General features: G+C 37.5%; 1 protein-coding gene across 1 annotated transcript in view; it reads left to right on the top strand.

Moving 5' to 3' along the window:
* Positions 1 to 20,685, top strand: part of LCOR (ligand dependent nuclear receptor corepressor) — a 63,040-nt gene extending 42,355 nt beyond the window's left edge. The window contains exons 2-5 of the mRNA XM_075026217.1: positions 269 to 401; positions 5,083 to 5,370; positions 8,222 to 8,315; positions 11,126 to 20,685. Of these exons, the coding sequence (XP_074882318.1) occupies positions 269 to 401; positions 5,083 to 5,370; positions 8,222 to 8,315; positions 11,126 to 12,095 (1,485 nt within the window). The 3' untranslated portion in view covers positions 12,096 to 20,685. The remainder of the gene's footprint in view (positions 1 to 268; positions 402 to 5,082; positions 5,371 to 8,221; positions 8,316 to 11,125) is intronic.
* Positions 20,686 to 21,123: the final 438 nt, after the last annotated feature.

Here is a 21,123-nt window from a genome sequence, read left to right as displayed (position 1 = left end):
AAATGTAAAATACCTAAATCTTCTTTATAGTGGGCTCTTATTTCCCATAATGCGATCAAATCTTACAGGCTTCTGCTGCATTTACAACAAGAAAACAGGACAAAGTACAATGTTCTGGAGCAGTCAAAAATGAAGTTGTGATTTCGATAGATTCAACTCTGTGCTGAGTACCTAACAAAGTTTTGAATTTAGTAAAATGTTTAACGCCTAAAGAACTTTATTCATTTTGGAGTCAAGAAGATCTTACAATTATTAAATGTCTTTGCAGGAACACTTAGTCAGTCTGGATGAGCCAGCCTCGGAAGCTGGACAACAAGCTCTGCTTAGACAAGAGCAAGCAAAAATCATTCGTTTTGAAAGGCAAGCAGAAGAGTTCCTCAATGCAGTCTTTTACAGAAAAGGTTGGTTTTAATGGCGGGGGCGGGGGGGATGGTATCTTTTGCTGGTCTTATTGCATGCAATGTGGGTATCAAAGATCCGACGTTAAAGTTGTCACTGTATATTCAGTATTTTTCAGTTGTCTTCTTTTTATATATATATAAAAATTATATATATAAATATATATATATCAAGATTAAAAATTGATTCTCAAATAATGTGGCAATACAACTGTGTGCGCTTGGGACAGAGGAAGAGAGTGTAACATATTTAAGCCTAAAGCAAATCTCTCCATGAGAACACTGGTGTTTTGCATTTTTGGAGGAATGACTCAGTTCTTACCCAGAACAACTGCTCCCCTGAAACCAATGTTTAGGTGAGTGGGCTGTTTGGAAGAAGAGGCAAGTGGCAGTGGTGGTAGTAGTTGGGTAATTTTTTTATTTATTTATTTTAATGAGATCTGTACTAATGCAGTTTTTCTTAAAGGTCAGCAGTCTTCTCACTGTGGTCTGTAGTGATTACCCACCCCAGCAATCCACAGTATAAAATACTGTTGGAATAGTGCTAAGGGGGATATACAGAGAATTCAAAACGTGATCAGCAAAAGAATTGGAAAATCAGTACTGTAGAATATGCTAAGAACAATAACAGTAGCTCAATGCTAGAAAATCCTCTAAATCTCTTTCGGAGAGTTATGTCAGTTAAACTGTGCTCTTAGGAAGGCACAAAACTCATTTCACTGTTTTCTACCAATCTGAGAAACGGGATTCCAGAGGTTGCTTCCAAATGCATCCTGAATGAAAGTACATTGTACTTATCAGTCTAACCCATGTGTGAGAAAATCTGCCAAATCAGTAATTCCAACCCGTCTGCTGGGGGACAATGCGAGGCTTCAGTTTAACAAATTAGAAATTGCTGTAGCCAGTCCTCAGCCCTTCCTCCCAGTGACCAAAATATTTAAAGGTGTTTTAAGTAGATAACAGTATCTTTGCCTTTCTTTTATGACTCAAATGAATAAATACAAACTGTACATTATGATGTATTGCATAAAGTATAGAAGCATGCAGGATAGTAGGAAGGATAGTTATTGCATTACTACTGATAGTTCAGATAATGCTTTTATTGCAAGTCCTCCTTTTCAGTGTGGATTTTTTAAAAATTTTTTTTTATTTTAAGGTTAAGGTTTCCTTTTGCTTTTAGATTTATCCCATCTCTCTTTAAATTCAGAAGGGATTTAAGAAAACAAAAATCTAGAGAAAATACACTTTCTTCCATATTACTTTTCTGGTGAAAGGAAAAAAATGCAGTTCCATCACTTCCAAATTGTTTATTAAAAATTTCATCCCTTTAACATTGTGCTTAAATTTTTATGTATGGCCTGTGTGCATGTCCTATTAGAAATGCATGCTTCCTTAATTGTTGGAAAACTACTGGAACTGTGCTAATGAGGGGTTTAACACTCTGTCGATGGCCAGATACACAGAATTAAGACAATGAAATCACTTTAGGTGTCTAAGCATCTTTGAGAATTTTTTTAGTACACGCTTGCTTTCGTTCCTGTGGCAGAGCTGTGCTTGGTGCAAAAGTAATAAGGGAGGGGTAGAAGCCTGGCAGGAACTCAGTTCTGAATCCTTAATGCATCGTTGTCAAGTTTGGCTGTATTTAGATCGCTTGAAAGGTTATTCTAACTCATGCCACTGCCATAAGATCCCCAGGCACTGTCATACCAAAGAGGACACAAAGAATGGCAAAACTCTGATGCTCTTATGTTGCTCAGAGATGCTTAGCTCTCCTGGTTTCATGCCAGCAATTAGTTCTTTTTTTCTTTCCGTCCTTGCTGCCAGTAACATTTGAGACTGGTATTTTGTAGCCCAGGCAGATCAGAGAGTATGCAGATGTTCTGCGAACAGATGCCTGTTGCACGTCAAGGACATGCACTCATGCACTTAACATACATAGGTAATGAGCAGGATCAGCAAACTTTCTGAACAGGTTTACTGTCCATTAATCTTACATACTTTTCCTCTGCTTTGTCCCCATGGTACTCTGATTCAGTAATGCTTCTTTCAAATATTCATACTTTCCAGTGAAAGCAGACTGGTAGAAACTAGTTGTCCGTTACACCTCTACCTTGTGGCAGGATAGGACCTTCTTTTGATGGTTTAATGAAATCATACCTTTTTTTGTTTGATACTGCCCTTCTAAGATTTCAGTATAGATAAAATACACAAAAGCTATTAAGGTTTTAAAGCTCAGAGGTACTGCTTTTGATTACTTAGAGCTCATAAATATTTACTGTTATTTTTTCTTCTCTGAGAATCTGTTTTGGTTAATTTTAGTTTTTGTTGGGGGGGTTTTGTTTGTTTGGGGGGGGTGCAGTTTGGTTTTGGTTGATTGTTTTTTTTAAAAAAAAACAAACCTAGAGGCTTGGAGTCAAAATAAACATCTGGTTGATTTCAAGTGATGCTGCAGGGGCACGAGCAAATATTTTGCACTCACTTTTCAACAGTTTTTAGTCCTTAGAGTTCAAGCTTTATATTAAGCAAGAAGCCTTTAATGTGCTAGGTAACTACCCTTCTGGTTGAAAATTGAGTTTTCTGTCCTGAATTGGAGAGTTTATCTTGAGCAGCACTGGAAAGCTCTCAGTAGTCACTCTGTGCTGATTCTTTGAAGTTGCAGATTACAAAGATGCATGGCTGTAGGCATATGTAATATTTTCTCCCTGAATTTGGAAATATGCTCAGCTGTAAGCATTACAGAATTGTACATAGGAAAATGGGTGCACAGTAAAGGCATGATTCTTCAGAAAAAATAAGTGCCATAGAGCTCTGCATTCCTGCCAGCCCCACTTGTATCTGCTACAAGCACATGTCAAATACTTGGTGTGAGTGTGATCATGCTATCAGTTAGTGCCCTTCTGGGTTTTCCTAGAGCCTTTCATACATCCTTCAGCAGATTATAGTAGAGAGGTTAGAAAATGGAAGAAATGTCACCATAGCGGAAAAAGGCCTCCACACTTGTCCGGGCTTGTGTCCTTATGGACCATTTGGGAAGAAAGTGAGAATATAAATGTACCTAAATTTAAGTTTGGCTCATCTCTTGGCTTCTTAAAACTCTAGTGTCTTGTCTTTAGCAACAATAAAACATCCTGTAGATTTTACAAGAAGATGGTTATGTATTTACATAAACATCTTGGAAGTTTACAGCTATTATACCCATATAAGAATATACATGGTGACTGTATAAGGTCTTAGATTTAGAAAGCTGTGCTTAACAGGAAGGAATTTGGGCTTGATAAGTATCTAAAGCTCAGTATGGTTTTTCATCAAGAAACACAGTAGCTGCTTACTGCTGCTCTCTGGCTTGTGGGCAATTCCATGTTCAAACCTTCATGTCAGTTATCCTTTACAGATACGCTAAAGCTGGCTTGCTGGATTGATGTGCTTTTGTAAAAATGGTAGCAAAAGGCAAAACTGAGGCCAAAATGTCTCTCAGAAGATTTTGCTAATACTTCTAATAATTCAATCTCAATAGATTACCTTTCAACCTGGGCAATTTTTTTTAAAGAGGAAGTAAACATTTTTCTATTGTTCTGTTTTGAGAGCTGCTTTTAAAGATTTGTTTGGTCTTCTAGTGCACAATTTTCTCTGATTGTTTCTTCAGAAATAGAAAATCAAACCTTTTGAGCCATTTCTGGAGTTGTGTGGTTATGGTCTGTTGTTCTGTGGTTGGAATGGGGTTTTTGTTTGTTTTGTTGGGGTTTTGGGGGGGGGGGTGTGTGATTTTTTTTTTTTTTTTTTTTTTTAACCAAAACTGATTTGGCCAGAGGACACAATCAGTGTCTGAGGTGAAGTGGCAGGATTTAGCTTGTGTGATGTAGGAATTACAGATTTGCTTTCACATTGTGAATTACTACTGGTCTAAAATAGTTATTTTTTTTTTTGCCAATATGTTTTTGGGTTGCCCACATCCCCAAATACCTTTGTATTTATACACTATTTCATATAATAAATTGGAATGTCTACCTGTTCCATTTCACATTTTTTACTAATAGATTTAGCAGCTCTTCTAGAAATAGAATTACTTTTCATGTGACAGATCTTGCTTTTTGTATATATGAAAGTTCTTTGGGTAATCCCTGATGCTGCATTGATTATAATGATGGAAATGTCAAAAGGAATAGATAGAATGGGATGGAAGACACTCGCACATTTGATCTTCATGTGAATTATTTTGCAGAATCGGAACTATAGGGCTTTATTTCTCAGTAAACTTGTAGGGAACTGCTGCAACTTTATTCTCTTTTCTTTTCTTTTGTAGTTGCAGGTAAGTTACTTAAATCTTCCACTGAATAACCCATTCAATTTTTTTGGAATGAGCTTCATTACTTGGTACTTTTCCTCATGGGTCTAGCTTTCCTTTGCATTCCATGCCTCTTAAAAGTCTGGTCGAATATATCTATATTTGAAAACAAAAGATGAGATTGTGTATTTCTCTTAGGAAACTGTTATTTTGGGAAGGTTATACCAGAATTAGCAATGGTTCTTGTTCAGGTATTCTAAGACTAAAGTACATTTTCTGCAGAAAGTATTTTATCTTTGGCTTTCATTTATTTCCCTAGGGTTTTTTTAATAAACAATGCCTTAATATAAAAGATGTTTTACTTAAAGTGCTTCCTTAAAAAAAAATCTCTAATATTTACAGACAGTCCTAGGGTCTCTGACCCCAATATTCCCCTAGTGGCCCGTGAGATCATGCAGCGAATGATCCGACAGTTTGCTGCTGAATATACCTCAAAAAATAGCTCTACTCAGGACTCCAGCCAGCCCAATAGCACAAAGAACCAAAGCCTGCTGAAAGCATCTCTGGTCGCCTCCTCTCCCACGGCTGCAACTGCTCAGAACCCTGTGCTCAGCAAACTTCTCATGGCTGACCAAGACTCACCTCTGGACCTTACTGTCAGAAAGTCTCAGTCAGAACCTAGTGAACAAGGTAGGACTCTTACCAGTGTCTTGCATCCTACGGCAATCCATTAATGGCATTCTTGTTGCAAAACCAGACAATTAGAAGTTTGCACTTTCACATAAAATGTAAAGTGGGAAAGCAGTAGATGTCTTTACAATAAAATAATGACTAGCTAGATGTGGCTGGAAGAGAAGAGACTTTTTGCAAGAATGTAGGCCCATAGACATGCGTGATTTTTCTGAAGAAAGGCAAAGGGAATGGACATGCTCTGGGGACAAGTGTGCTGTTCTTGCTGGGAGCTGCAAGAAACAGTCTGCCAAAATAGACTGTACGCTTGCTGATAAGACAAGTTCATGTGGTCATGAAAACCATAATGTTGTCTCCTTTCTGAAGATCTGTACACAGTCTGACTGAAGGACTGGTTTATTTTCTTTCTGGTCATAGTGTGAAAACAGTATCTTTTAAAAGTCTGTGAGAAATTGCTTTGTGAAGGCTGTAAAAATGATACCCATGACTGTACAAAACCTCTAGGTTTATGCATTTGGAAGAAATATCTCTTTTCTACCTTAAAAATAGACTTGTTCTGCAGAGCACAGATTGAATAATTTGTAACAGTGTTGCAGAACTTGTTTTAATTTGAAAACCTTGCTTTCCATCAAAAATGTTTATAACAAGCAAATTCTGTGAGTGGTTATGGTATGTGAATGGTTTTTTTTCTGAAACTGTTAAATAGAGGTTATCATAAGTGTATCCTACTGATAGGGTTAAAAGTAGCCCCTTTACCGTTCTTTAGAAATGTATTAGTGTCTGAAATCATTCTATCAAATGCAAAGTAGGCTGTCCACTCTCAAGTAGTAAAGGTGCCTTAAAAGAAAAGAAAAAAAAAAGCCTTTTGCTAGCTAGTACAGAATTATAGGTGTCCCTTTATTCTTTGAACTTATGTTTATGAAGCATTTTGTAAAAAGGTTAATTTTATTTGTCCAGCAATATGCAGCTTGGGCATCTGGACACTTACTACACATTGAAAGTTGTTGCCACACTTCAGTTACAAAACTGCAGTGAAAGGTTGAATGGTGTGTTTCCTGAAGTGAGGGGCTGTACATTTAGCTGATAGGCATTTGTTTCTAGCTAATTTTATTGTAAATGTATTTCATGAGTGTCTTTTGCAAATATGTTTATAAATGTTAAACTGTTCTCGTTGTGAAGCTTTTCACTGAGAGAGGGAGAGAATCAGTTTTGCTTTTGTTTTTTTTTAACTAGAGGATCGTATGGTGAAGAAGAAAGCATGTACATGAACTGTTGTTTAGCTACCATGTGACAAAAAAGCTGTAAGATAATTTATAATGTTCATAATACTTGTTATGGAATTAGAACATGTGCATATTAACTGACACAGTAATCTGTTTGCTGATGTATTTTTTTTTTCCATTTTATATTTAATGTAATTGGGAAGAGATTTTGCCAGACTTGTTAATGAGAGATTTAAGAGGCTGTCATGAAAGACTGCTAGTGTTGCTTTTTGTTATATTTCTATTCTAGCGGGTTGAGGGGAACCCAGCTGGTTTGTAAACTTCTCCATGGAGTATGAGGCTGGTCCTACTTGCCCTCGGAGAATTCTAGGTCATAATGACCCTTCTGATGGAGGAAGCATGGATGCAAGTGTTTCTGGCAGCAGACTGTGCTGTTTAGTATAGCCTCTTGAAAAGGAGATGCTACTTGATCCAGTCTCTGTATCTTGTGGCTCCATAAGTGTTGTTCAAAAGGAAGATTGAATTCTCTGCTTGCTTAAGTTTGGGTTATGGTGTGTTCCCAAATGCAGTGGGTGGAACAGCTTTCTGTAAGTTAATTCTAGTTCACTGTTTATCATGTTTTCTCTCCATATGTCAAATGAGAACTTTAAGCAATCTGAAAGCCATCTTACATTGTTCTTGTGTTGGGTGGTATTTACTTGAGTAGATGGAATGAGCAAGGAGCTCTGAAATGTCTCTAGTTTACCTTGCCAACAGGTTTCATTTATCTTTGCATCATAAATTCCTTGTCCCAAAAGTTTCCAGAAATTTCAGATGGCTGTGCTGCTTCTATGACAATGTTTCCCTTATTAAAAGGACCAGAATTTCAAGTTGGTTTCAGTGTGGTGGGAGCAAGGCTATTCTAGCAAAAAAAGTGCTCCCTTCTCGGTTGCCTAGAAATGCAGAGCTTATGTAAGGGCTTGCAGAGGAGTATGGGTGAGCGTGAGGAAGTACCATTAGTGAGAATGGAAGAAGTAGTCTAGCAGGAAAAACAATTGGTATATGGAAGAATACAGGGAGTAAAGTGGCACAATAAAGAGGGGAAAGGCAGCAGCTCTGCCAGTAGGGACCCGTCACAGACATGGAAAAAAGGATGAAGCTAGCTGCCAGGTGAGAAGTCATCTCACATTTATATATGTGTGTTTATTTGACAGTGAGTTTCCAATGTGAAATTCTCAGTGAATTTTCCTATGGAGATTTGGAACAAAAAAATCTCAAATGCTGGCTTAAAGCCCCCCAAATCTCAGAAACTTGAAGAATGTCTTATTTTAGGACCACTGAGGGTTAGTTATGCGACAGGCTTTGTTGTATCCTGAACTGTCATTTGTAGGTCAACTTTTATTCTCTGGCCCTTGTAACAGATGTACTTTAAATCTTTGCCAAATTTTCTTGTGATTTCTGAGGACTGTGTTGAAGTCACTTGTAAGCCAAATTGCAAACAAATCCAAGCCTTAGTTTGTTTAAAAAAAAATAAAATGGAAAATGCTTTGTGTTAAATACAACTTTAGCCCAAAAGCCTTGTTTTGTCAAGGGTGAACATGGCTGCTCCTGTTTCTTCAAACACTGAAGTCATTCTTCTGTCTCTACAGACGGTGTGCTTGATTTATCCACTAAGAAGAGTCCTTGTGCCAGCAGCACCTCTCTGAGTCATTCTCCAGGGTGCTCCAGTACTCCAGGAAATGGGTAAGAGAAAGCAACTTACTATGACCTTTTAAAACTGTTTTTTACTAAAAATGCGTGCTTACTTCCTGTTAATTTTAACTTAATTTTGGTGTTAACCCTTTGGAGTAATGTGTTTTTCAACTTGTACCTTTGGTAAATACCTTCATCCCACCTGCCAAGTAAGAGTTGTTGCAAATTGAGACAGGTTTAATTTGCAGTTAAGAACTCTTAATCTCTGTTATTTTGGCCTATTTTGTACTTAGCCAAAGATTTTTCCATTAGCTGTTTCTTGGGTTCAGTGATAAGTGATGTTCGTGGAGATGCAAGTTCAGTTAAACGTATGAAGAGTCTTAGATGCTTTGCAATATGATATAGATTTCATTTCACTTAGTGGAAAGTTAGCTAACAGAAAAGTATATTTTAGTGGTAGCAATGTTTTGGGTGATGAACCGAGCTGAATTAGATTTAAGTCACTGCCTGCTCTTTGTTAATATTTGCTAGCATAAACCACAACTTAAAAAAAAGAAAAGCCAGGATGAGCGGTAGTCTGGTAGTTCAGAAGCAATTGCTTTTTTGGATTTGTGATTGTACTGTAGCACTGAACAAGTTTTTTTGTTTGTTTTTTAAATTAAAATGTGGTGTACTAGTCTTGCCTTAAGTAGTTCAAGGTGTGAAAGAATGTTATATCAACAAGATTTCTTTAAGGTTTCATATTTCTAATGGTCACCGTTTGCATACATTTAGAAACCTTTTACTCGGCCAGGATTGAGTTAATTGTACTGGAGAGGCTGACTGGGACCAAGAGGGATTTTGGGTGTTGATGGGAGAATTTTTTCTTGAAGCTACTGTGAACAAGTAATTTTTTTAGTGAAGTACATAAACAGTATATGGTTTAAACTGCCATTTAATTGCTGGATTTAGTTTTACAATAGACTTTGAAAAACTAGAAATTTTAAACTAACAACCCACCACCACCACCAATTCCACGTACTGCTTACAACTGATCTAACTTTCACATTTCTCTTTGGAAAAATATTACTGTCTCAGATCTCTCCCTTCAAGATTACTTTTTCAATTTAATATTTCTATTAATAAAATACTTCGATCCTTGTTTAAAAGTTAGTCTTAATACTTTTTCACAATTCTTTAGCATAAACATTCCCCACCACCTCTTCTCTTTCAATTCTAAACAGATTATTTCCAGCTTTATTTTCCTAGGAAGGCAGCAGAAGCCACTGAGGCTGTGTATTGTTTGTTCCCTTGTTTGTGTATCAAGCGAGGGCCAAAGTCCAACACACAGAGATGATAGGGCCAGCATCTGGCACTGTCCTGATGGTCAAGAGAGGATGTGGCATACTGGCACCTGTGGTTACTTATACAGGTGTGTGGTAAATGAGGGTGACTGTTTAGCATCAGCAAGATCAGATGTGACCCTCTACCATAGTTAGCTGCCAATATGTCCTTTATTTAGGCATAGAAACACTGGTGTGCATTCTGATGCTGTTATGTGCTGTAGAAAGGGCAGTGAATGCACATTTCTTGAGAGACTTCTCTGGAATAGCAAACTTTCATTCCTTTCTCTGGGTTTTGTTCTGAATCCTTGTTGACTCTTGTTACCCACTTCAACTATGACCTATTGCATCCTGGAGAGAAGCTAGTAGCGTATGTATCAAGCACTGTGTGTGTTATGTGCCAGGTCCTTTCACTGGATGTCTTTTCTCTAAGGACTTTTTTTTTTTAAATCCCAGCGTGATGTTAAAAAGAATCATGTAGCTTTTCAGTACTACGTATCCTACCCTTAAATAACGCTGACTTAGCTAGAGGGCTTTACATCAGTATAGTGTCCCAGAGCATTAAAATAGAATCGCTTACTAGTCTCTTTGTTAATCTGCGTGTTGAACATGGAGAAGTTTGGGGGTGGATTTTGAAATTAGCGTGACTTAATTACTACAGGGGGCTAAGCAAGCAAAATAGTAAAATACATGTATTCATCTGCAGTAGTAGTACTTTGTGTTGTAGAAAGAACACTTGTGATGAAAGGAAAATGGTAAAAATACATACCACTTTTTCCACTATTAACCTTTGATCTGGATGACAGAGCTAGGATCTTTTTTTTTTTTCCTAGCCATGCTATGTATCAAATGAGAATCAGGGACATGTATATATGCAATCAGTTGTTAAGAGAGCAATTTGGTAAGTCTAGTGTAATGCAGTGTTCTTCTTTGTGATCTGCAGTATCTCAGCTTTCACATTTGGTGCTTAATGAAAGTCAAGCAAATACCTCTGAGGCCTGCTAAGCATTTTTTTTTTTGTGCTGAGCAGCGATTCTTCAATATGATGTAAGCGAACGCTATCCAAGGTTTCCACCTATGTGTAGATACTGCAGGTGGCAGTCATATTTGCATGTTGAATATGTTGCACTTTGGCTTACTCTTTTATTACTGTACTTGTTTAGTGGTAACGTCACACCAGTAACACAGTTCTGTGTAGATCTATGGCGATTGATTACTACTTTGTAATTGAGGTGCTATTTTCAGACGCTTGCGCGAAGTCTTTTCTACTCCGAGAATTTGTGAACCCAACCAGAGACCAGCCAACAGGTTTCATTTTTCTTTGCCCAAAAAGCTTCTCTTTTTTTGCGAACAAGTTTTAAAACTGACTGATGCTGAGACTTAAAAAAAAATTTAAAAAAAAAATATTTTAGAGAAAAATAAATAACACAAAAAGTGATGTTACCCAAGCAAGGCCTTCTAATAAAGGAGTGGCCCCCTCACCCATCCCTCCCTACCTGTGCAAGTCCTGCTCACATCAGTTTCCTTCCATCCAATTAGGCGACCTGGGAGACCCAGCCAGCACCATCCGGAGGGACTACAGAGTGGTGATGGGGTACCTCCAAGAAGCTTGCAGGATGGAACCAGGGAAGGTTATGGCCACTCCACATCTCTTAAAGTACCGCTGGCTCGATCACTCCAGATTAGTGAAGAACTGCTGAGCAGAAACCAGTTTTCTACGGCTGCCAGCCATGGGCCATCTGGACTACAGAATCATGGACAGCACTTAATATTATCCAGGGAGGCTTCTTGGGCAAAACCACACTACGAATTCAATTTCAGCCGCATGAAATTCAGGGGAAATGGTGCACTCAGCAACATCAGTGACCTTCCTTTTCTTACAGAAAACTCTGCCTTTCAAAAAATGGCACTTCAAACTAAACAGGATGGGAAAAAGGACGTGAGCCATTCGTCTCCTGTGGATTTAAAGATACCACAAGTTCGAGGCATGGACCTTTCATGGGAGTCCCGCACTGGTGACCAGTACAGCTATAGCTCTTTGGTAATGGGTTCACAAACGGAGAGCGCGCTTAGCAAAAAGTTAAGGGCTATCCTTCCAAAACAAAACAGGAGAAGTTTGCTGGATGCTGGACCAGATTCCTGGGGCTCAGATGCTGAGCAGTCTACCTCTGGACAGCCATATCCCACCTCAGATCAAGAGGGAGATCCTGGCTCCAAGCAACCTAGGAAGAAAAGAGGGAGATACAGACAGTACAACAGCGAGATACTGGAGGAAGCAATCTCTGTGGTTATGAGCGGGAAAATGAGTGTTTCCAAAGCTCAGAGTATTTATGGGATCCCCCACAGTACACTGGAGTACAAAGTTAAAGAGAGGCTGGGCACTTTGAAAAACCCTCCAAAGAAAAAAATGAAATTAATGAGGTCGGAGGGGCAGGATGTTTCAGTAAAGATTGAATTAGATCCCCAGGGAGAAGCAGCACAAAGTGCGAATGAATTGAAAGATGAGTAGGGATGTTGTAGAGTGCCAATTACTTTGCAAACTGGGTGAGCACTACTGCATTGTTCAACCACCACTGAGCGCACCTGATTCTCCTATTTACTGCAATGATCTTTCCTTTGCAGTTTAGCATAGACTTGTGTGGACACAGGTGAAAGGTGTGCTCTGAATGTCACATTTGTAAATTTTTCTAGCCTGGTATGGCGCAGTTTCCCTCCTTCACCTGCCCAATACCCCCCACCTTTTTTTTTTTTTTTTTTTTTTTTCTTTTGCCTTTTGCATGTTTCTCTGTAATAGAGAGTTGAGTTACCTCACAAAGAATGCAGATCTGTGGAAGTGGACATCTTGCCTGTAGAGCCTGCCTGAACTTCTGGTTTTGGATTTTTCATGTCTGCCTTTATAAAAATAGTCCACTTTGTTAAACTGATAGTCTCCTAAAAGCAGGCATTTTTTGAATGAGGATCAGACTGTCATTCTTCAAAATATTTCAGAAATCTTTTCCCCCCTCCTTTTCTTTGATCCAGTTGATTGAAAGATTTAAGCTAAATCAAGTTATTTAGGAATGGTACCTCTCTTGAACTCAGAGATTTGTTTATTAGATGGATAATCAATTGGGTCTAATTAGGCTCTCCACTATTTTCTTTCTAAATTAAACATACTTACCATTCACTGTCTGCTTAGTGCTCACCCGGAGGGGAGGGGAGGGAAAACTTACATACACTACCTTCAGAATATGTCAGTTAATTATTTGTGACACTACCTTCGCTGTAATTTTGTTTGATATTTTTGAAGGGTGATATTTAGACTCACCTGCTTGAGGATGTAGCCTTATCTCACGGAAGACAAGCTTCTCACAGTCAGGAGCAGTCAGGGTACACTAAATGATGTATTAGGGTATGCCTCATTATAACAGAACTATGGTTCTTTGTGACCTTTATGCTTTTTACAGACTTGATTCTCAGTTTACTAAACTATGTGGTTCCAACAACTAGTTTAAATGACTATAATCTGGGGAAGGGGGATTTGTGTAACAAACTACTGTGATATTGCAAAAAAAGAAAAAAAAAAAAAGGAAAAAAAAGCCCACAAAAGAGTGATCTCAAACGTTACAACCTCAGTAGTCTGCCCAAATATCCACATTAGTGAAGGAGCTTGTTAATGTTCAGGGAAGAAGTAAAACACTGGTAGCCTGATCTAATTCAGGCTCTGCATCATATCTATCTGTAATACTGTCAGGGTCGAACACTCAATGAATGGGTGTTTCCTTTTTAAATATTACAGTTGCCAGTAGCAGGAATTAATCTAAGTCCTGCTTTTTTGTTGTTGTTTTTATTTAATCTATTTTGATAGTGGTTTAGCACATGCTAGAATAAGCATTTAAACACCATAAAAGCACTCCGTAAACCACAAATCCAGTTTTTTTCAATATGATGATACCGTTTATCATTATATGGAGATCCAGGATAAGTTTTGTACAGAACTTTTATCTTTGATACTTTCTGCAGGAGTGGTCAGTAACTAGGTGGAGCTTACTGGACTTACCGCAATATGACCAAATCAGAATTGCTGGTTCTTCAGGTAGAAACAATTTGATCTTAATCTGTGCAAAAGGTAAATAGAATTACCGTTTCTTTCCCCATTTGCACAACCAAAAGAAGCATTGGAGTTTTTGTGTGAGAGCATTAAGTGACATCAGTGATTGAAAGTGGTTTCTCAAAGTTCATGGGAGGGTGGCCTAGGTAGCCCTAGGGATGCTGAATGACTTCTGAACAGTTGATTCTATTAGTCTCTCCCCCTCCCCGGCGACTTCATATTTTCAAAGGTTAGGCACACCATTGCTGTCGTTTTAAATATGCACTGCTCATTCTTGAAATGGACTGGGCATTTGGCCCCAAGTATACTTTGGTTTTGTTTACTTAATATATTTTTAGTACTCAAAATCCTGGTTCCTCGTAGCTCTCTAGTGTCATCTTGGCATTTAAAGCAGTTTAAGCTCAGTAGCAGTATATAAACTCTGCAATACGTTCCAGTTTAGCTGGTGATTGCAATAAAGGCGCAGTTAAACATGTGGTTTCATCTGCTGTTGAAGGTTATGGTAGAAAGTTTGCTGCAAGTTTAAAAAAAAAAAAAAAGTAACACAGTTTTACTGTTGAGAGAGGTTTAACCTTTTGCAGTTGTCTTTATTTAAGCAACATGAGTTGAGTTTTATAAAACTTGTCACTGTAGTGTATGTGGAGTGCTCATTTTACTAACCTAAATATTTTGTATGTGTATGTTTAAGTGGGTGACAATCGTGCAGCAGAAGAATGGTGTGCCTACCCTTTAATGCTGCAGTTTTAAAAGAGAATTTGTCTTGTCATTTCAGACTGTAGGCTAAGAATTGTAAATAGATAGTGAGAAGTTGAGTACTCTTTATTTGCTTTGGTTAGAAAGTGGTTTTAAAAAAAAAAAAAAAAAAAAGACGACAAACCAAACGCGTAACTTTCTCAGTTTAAATGTCCTGAGACCTGAAGATTGTAATACTCACGTCTGCAAAGCTTTTAAACACAACACTTGATCTGTGATAACTTAATATTCAGGTAATCTTTCTTTTTCGAGAAGCTTTTGAACAACCATATTTCCTCCAAAGGTCTCTGTTTAAAAAGGAAAAAAAAGAAAAAAGTGTAGATTATTTTTTAAGCACTAATTGCATTACATTGGTAACTGCAATATGAAATAGCCATTATTGTTTTGTGAAGCATGGTTGAGATTAGTTAGTGGTCCCTTTTTAAAATTTCATGAGCCTCTCAAAAAATAAAAACAAATTTAAAAAAAAGCTGCTGAATATTCAAAAGATATATATTTTACCTTATTGTAGGTTTTGTAAATTTAGTCTGTAATATTCAGGTGCACCTTTTAATGTTACCTTTTTGTTTCAAAGTCCCATCTAATGTATTTTCTCTGAGGTGATTCATCACATAAGACTAGTATCACTCTAAGTGCTGCAGTGATCACTAATGTTTTTGTTTCATTTTTCACTACATATTTTTTACAGGCGCTTTCAGTGTAGCTAACTAGTAGTATTTGGGATCATTTTAAATATATGATTGGAATTAATGTTTGTCCATTAGCATGCTTAATTTTCTGCTGACCAGCAGTTTGCATGGCCAAAATCCCTGGTTGACCATATTTTGGTGTGGGAAGGTGTGGTTCACTGCTGTCTTTGTAACAAAAGCCTTGTTTCTCATGTTATTTCTGGTAAGTGGATGCTTATGTTACTTGGATCACTTGGACAGGAGAGAAGGTTTAAAATCTTTCTCCTGCTGCTCTTTTGAGATCGCATTAACGTGTAACATAGACAAACTACAACCCTGTAAAAATCGAGACGTCATTAGGAGGAGGCCTTTCGGGTATTTTTCGTCACTAGTTTTCTCTTATTCCCGAGAATGTCCATCCGATGTAGTTATTGGACTTAACAGTATTGTTGTGTACTACGTTGATGTAGCTGAAAAAGCCTGACAGCAAGAAACTGTGAATAATATTTGTGGCAGTCTCTGAAAACTAGTTTTTCAGTCCAAGTATCATGAAGGAGAATCCCTCTCCCCTGCCCCATCCTAGCAAAGTAATTTTATATTTTGTGTGTATAAAGTTTTAAGAATCAAGTTTCATATTGTACTGAAGTTTAGGTGTTGCTTGGTAAATCTTTGCTGCAGCATATAATTGAAGATGAGTAAGGCTTAGTGTGGTAGGGGTCCTGGTGTGGAGTTAATTATCGTACAGTTCTGGTGAGAAAGCCCAACATGTATGAAATGTGTCCGTTTTTTTTATTTGGACTTGTAAGATGTAAAAGTGCTTTTTTAGAACTCTGACCTATTACAAACTATTACCTCACTTTCAGCCAGCTGGATCCTCATTCCACGGTGTTGTTGGCATTATTGTGGCCGTAATGCTTGAGTACAGCTATAGAGTTGAACGCTTCTAGTTAGATATTGTAGGGACATGTTTCTGGACTTGTTTTTATTTCTGTCAAAAGATATTTTATTTTCCAGTCATTCCCTGATTTTTTTTTTAAAGGCTTAAGACAGTTTCCTTTAGAATTTCTCATTTTTTTCCCTGTTGCGCAGGAGAAGTTGCTGCATAAGCAATACAGGTATGCCTTTACTTTCTTCTTGTTGCAGAACTCATAATTTGATGCTTGCATTACCAACCCTATTGCTAGACCTGAAGTCGAACTCTGAATTTTCATGGCAATTGGAAAACAAATGATTTTTAATAATGCAGATGTACAGGTAAGGTAGTACCTCCAGTAAGGGAACACATTCAGATTCTGTGTTCTCATGCAACTCCTATACCACCTTTTTTGTAGAGCTTTCTAGTGCTCAAGGATATTCCTAAACATGGGAGGCAACTGCACATGTTTTTAGACCGGTTAAGAGCAGACAAGGAATAGTCTGTGCTTTATCTTGTGGCAGGCTGACATTTGAGTCTTAAGCGTTTCTTTCATGAGAACCCAAGAGTACATTGCCTTCCCCTGGAAGTTCACAGGAGCTGGCAAAGTGATTCAGGGGCTTTAGGATTGAGTAAGCTTTGTATAGATTGGAACAACTTTTTAGGTGTGATTGAATTGCTTTTTATATCATCTGCAATGATTCTTATACAGGCAAAACTGGAATTACTGTGTGTTTCCTTCCAGTTTACTTTGAAGTAATGCTCTCAAGATGTCCTTGAGTCTTAGGAGAAGAACACAGTGTCCAAGGAGTGAAGGGAACACTGTGCTGTTCCTTGTTTCTCAAAAACAGTGTGACTACATCTGTAATGTAAAGAGCTCTTTCTTCAGTGAAGACAAAATTTTAACTCTCCAGTGTAAGAATGCATACACTTGTTGCAGTCCAAACTCTTACAAAGGCAAAATAATTAACCTGTGCTGAAAGCTTTGTCACAATATTTTAAATAGCTTAAATTCTCTGCCAAATGTTAGAGGTAGAATGGGAAGGGTTGTTTACCTCATTTTCATGAGGATCAGAAACTTCCAGGTTTTGCCCACAAATGTTTTAGAAACTAAATGTAATTTCAGTCTAGGTCCATGTTGCTTTTTCTTGGCACCAGTAGATAATGTTGACTAATAGTGGGTTAAAAAGCTGTACCTAAAAAAATAGTTTTGAGACTAGTTTTTGGTACTATAAAGGTTTCCACTTGATCTCAAATTATATCGAAAACTCAGTAATTAGAACCTTCAGAAACCTGAAAATCTGTACTGCTAGTTATATGCAGTTCTGATGGATGTAGCAAATAAAATAACCACTACAGTTATTCATTTCTAATTATCCAGTGTCTAAACATGGTATACTGTGATGATCACTAAGCAGAGAGATATTGCGGACTCAAAATGATCCGTAGATTTGCTCCACATATACCAGAAAAAACTGGAAGTACCTACAGCATTCCAGTGTCCATCTCTCTCCTTCTTTCCTGTTCTTGCTTTGATTGGGGCCAAGTCTCTATACCAGTATTACAGCAGCAGTTTTGGACTTCATGTCCTATCAAATTATGCCTATATTCAGGTATGGTCACGAAAACCTTCATATTAAGAGAGCTTTATTTAATCCTCACAAAAATCTCTTAGCCCAATTGGAAAATCAACTTTCCTGGGCAATGTACTAGGAGGAAGGATTTTTCTCAGCTTGTCCAGGGCATTTCATTCACCTTCTTAAAAACAAACATTCCCATCCCTGCCCCTGTGCTTCTCTCTACTGAATTGGTAAGTATAATTTAGAAGGACTCAAGATGATAATTTTACCTTATGGAGCAGGGATTAGGATACAGACTTCATTCTGACTGTAGCAGGAAAAGTTAATGTCAGAAAACAATTTCTGTAGTCATCACCTAGTACAGTCTAACTTAATGGTTTTTTCCTACTTGGAATTAATGAAGACACCACTGCAGCTACTAATAGTTTATCAACTACTTGGTGCTACATTTATCAAATATTTTTGCAGATATTTTTTATGCCTGCATGAAAGCATGTAAACTTTACTGTCACTATAAAAAGCACTTGTCTGACCTATTCTAAAGTACCAGAAAAGGGATAAGTAACTGCAGCACTTTTTCTGTTACAATGCCAGAATCTTAATTAAATCTGGTCTTCAGGTTATGACATATTTTAAACATACAATCTAGGATCATTAATGGCTTTTCAGGTCAGATCACAAGTTCTCTTGGGATACTAATCTGTCTTTTAAAGACTAGTACAACAAAATATTCTGAAGTTCAGGCGGGGGATGTATATATATACATGCCTGATATTTTTAACTAATCATTTCAATAGGCCATTTCAGGGCTTGACATTTGGAATCTGGGATGATGGGTAGGGAAAGGGAAGTTTCCCAAACTGAAAAATCATTTTGGATCATTATTTAATCTTCAGTTTGAAAACTATATCACAAGAAAAATGGGTAGGGATTCTTTCTCCCTTATGCCTTCAGGGAATGAGTAGTATTTAGAATCTCTGGCTGAAATTCAAGCCTTTTTACCATGTAAATTTTTAATATAAACTCATTGACATGCTTTTTACATCTGAGGACTGAAAATGGATCTTAATGTTTAAGTTGTGGAATGGTATATTTCTTAAATGAAGGGGGAACATTAAAAAAAATAGATTAGAATACCAGCATTAGTGAGCTTAAGGAATTTTAGTATGTAATAGCAAAGTATAGCAAAGTATTTGATTAAAAAAATTAATCTTGAATTGCTAGTCTGTAACTAGGTGCATTCTAATTTAGCAGGTGAATATTCTTTACTTATCGATATATGATGGGCTTTTTGCAAATAGAAACCTTTATCTGAGTCCCATGTGTTGCTTGTACTGATGGGATGTATGCTTACAGCAGCTTACTGCTGCTTTAAAATGTATAAAATATGTTTTGAGTGTTTGCTCATAACTCTTTCTAACCTCCACTTGTTAAATTGTCAGACATTGGTATTTTATCAGTCCGCAATGTAAGTTTAAACTAATGTTAGGAATCCAACTTGTACACACACTGTTTAAAAACCCTCAGGGACAGTTTACACACTATCCTCACTCAATTCAGGTACTTGTACTCTCTTCTTAAACCTAGCAGTGACTTGTATTTTGTTTTGCTTTTCTTTTGACGTGCTGATAGCACATCCTTGATGAATGTCAACTTAAAACTCAGTTCAGGTATCCAGGTATAACTCAGCCAAACGGATTTTAAAGCTGCATATTTACTCTCCAGCACACAGTGCCTCAGACACTTATAGTGGCATTCTGTATATTCAGTTATTACTACTGAGCAGATCGCGTGGGGGTTCCTGGTATGTATTGTAAGAAATTCCTATGTATATTATATAATATGTATTATATTATATACATATATAGTATATATGTTATCTTAAACTTATATATTTTAAAATGCCACTACTAGCCAGCGCAGCTAAAAATGAAATACATTCCCAACTGCTTCTGCGAACAGCAGAGGCAGCTTCTTAACGTGGCTCTTGCTTCTCTCTCACCATAACTACTTCTAACCTCAAGCACGGGTCCTTGGCTGTCTGACCTCTACACTCTAGTTATGCAATGTCCTTAGAGAATTCTGTGCACTGGCCACTGTGATGGAAACCAATGGGCCGGGAGTGCTTTGAGTTTATTAGTAATTGTTCTGCCAAAGTTGGTGTTTGTATGACAAGCGTGTAAACCTGTCAGATAATCAGCAGAGGTCCAAGTTGGTAATGGTGTATGTAATCACTTCCACCTAATTGGTAGGACCAGATCCTCAGCAGGTGTCTCCTCTCTAATGCTGAGCACTAATTCAGAATGTGTTGGCACTTAACATCTGTAGTGATGGGCCTCCGTGCCGCGCTTGCGAGGAGGAGAAACTTTAAAGTAAAATCTGCTGTTCTGCTCTCGCAATGATCTGTTGGCAGTCGCAAGTCAGCAACACCTCTGCTTTATTATTTGACACTTTACATCTAAAAAGTCTTCTCTTTCTATTTATGTAACCCATAGTCTTTGAAGAGTATGGAAAATGGCATTTCTCTCTGACCTCTAGAAGTTCAAGTGTCATGGGAAAAAAAAAAAAAAAAAAACAGGAACCCCCCCCTTTACTCTTATGGACCTCATTTCAATATACTGTTTACAGTTTGACGGAATTGTATAATTTAATATTTCTCTTGTACTGTAGTTTATATTTATTTACAGATTTTTTTTGTACTGTGTGATTTGAATTTTTTTGTTCCTTGCTATGATCAATGTTTTATGTAGTAGAGCACTTATGATCACAAATTAAGGTTTTTGGTTTGATTGCACTACATTAATTTTTTTTAATGCAGTTCTGATTTTTTGACTGGACTAAATAAGCTGTGTCTTAATGTATGTGATAAGTACTTTAAAATTTTTATTTCATGTGGTCCATTTATTTTTTGCATTGTATGTCAAAGCGCTAATTCTCTTGTTGTGCATGTGTAAGATTTAATGGCTCCATTGTATTATTTGACCATGTCATTTTGGAAACACATTCCCAGCTGTAACGTTGTGTATGGTAGTTTTCACTGGATGCTAGACTTTTCAAAACCACTATTCTTCTAATAAATTTTGTTGTGAAAAACTTTAAGGGGTTCCAATTCTATTGTTTCTAGTGTGCTTTCTAAATGCCCACACTAATCACCTGAGGTTATGAAATGCAAACTATCACAAATCAAGAGAAGCAGGGGAGGAAGCGAAAATAGAAGGTAAAGCAAATTCTGGCCAAAGGATCGAGCTTTGGAGTCTCTGTACTCTGGTTCTTGTCCTAAATTGGATTGGCAATAAAGCTGCTTTAGGAGCTGGGTAGGGAATACATGTGAAAGCTGCAATGCTGTCTTGTAGCAGCCTGGTCTCATGAACTCCCGTACTCTAATTTGCTCTTCCCTACTGGCTGCCTTCTTTCATGGTAAATAATTTATCTGACGAAGAACGAACAGTCTCTCTCAGGGGGAAACCAACAAAAAAAAAAAAAGTGATGTAGGCTTGTTCATTGAGCACTTAGTAATGAGTCAAGGTAGAAAC

Source organism: Buteo buteo, chromosome 4, assembly GCF_964188355.1.
Source record: "Buteo buteo chromosome 4, bButBut1.hap1.1, whole genome shotgun sequence".
Taxonomy (NCBI): Eukaryota; Metazoa; Chordata; class Aves; order Accipitriformes; family Accipitridae; genus Buteo; species Buteo buteo.
Note: the sequence above shows the minus strand (reverse complement) of the source record. Positions and strands in the feature narration are given on the sequence as shown.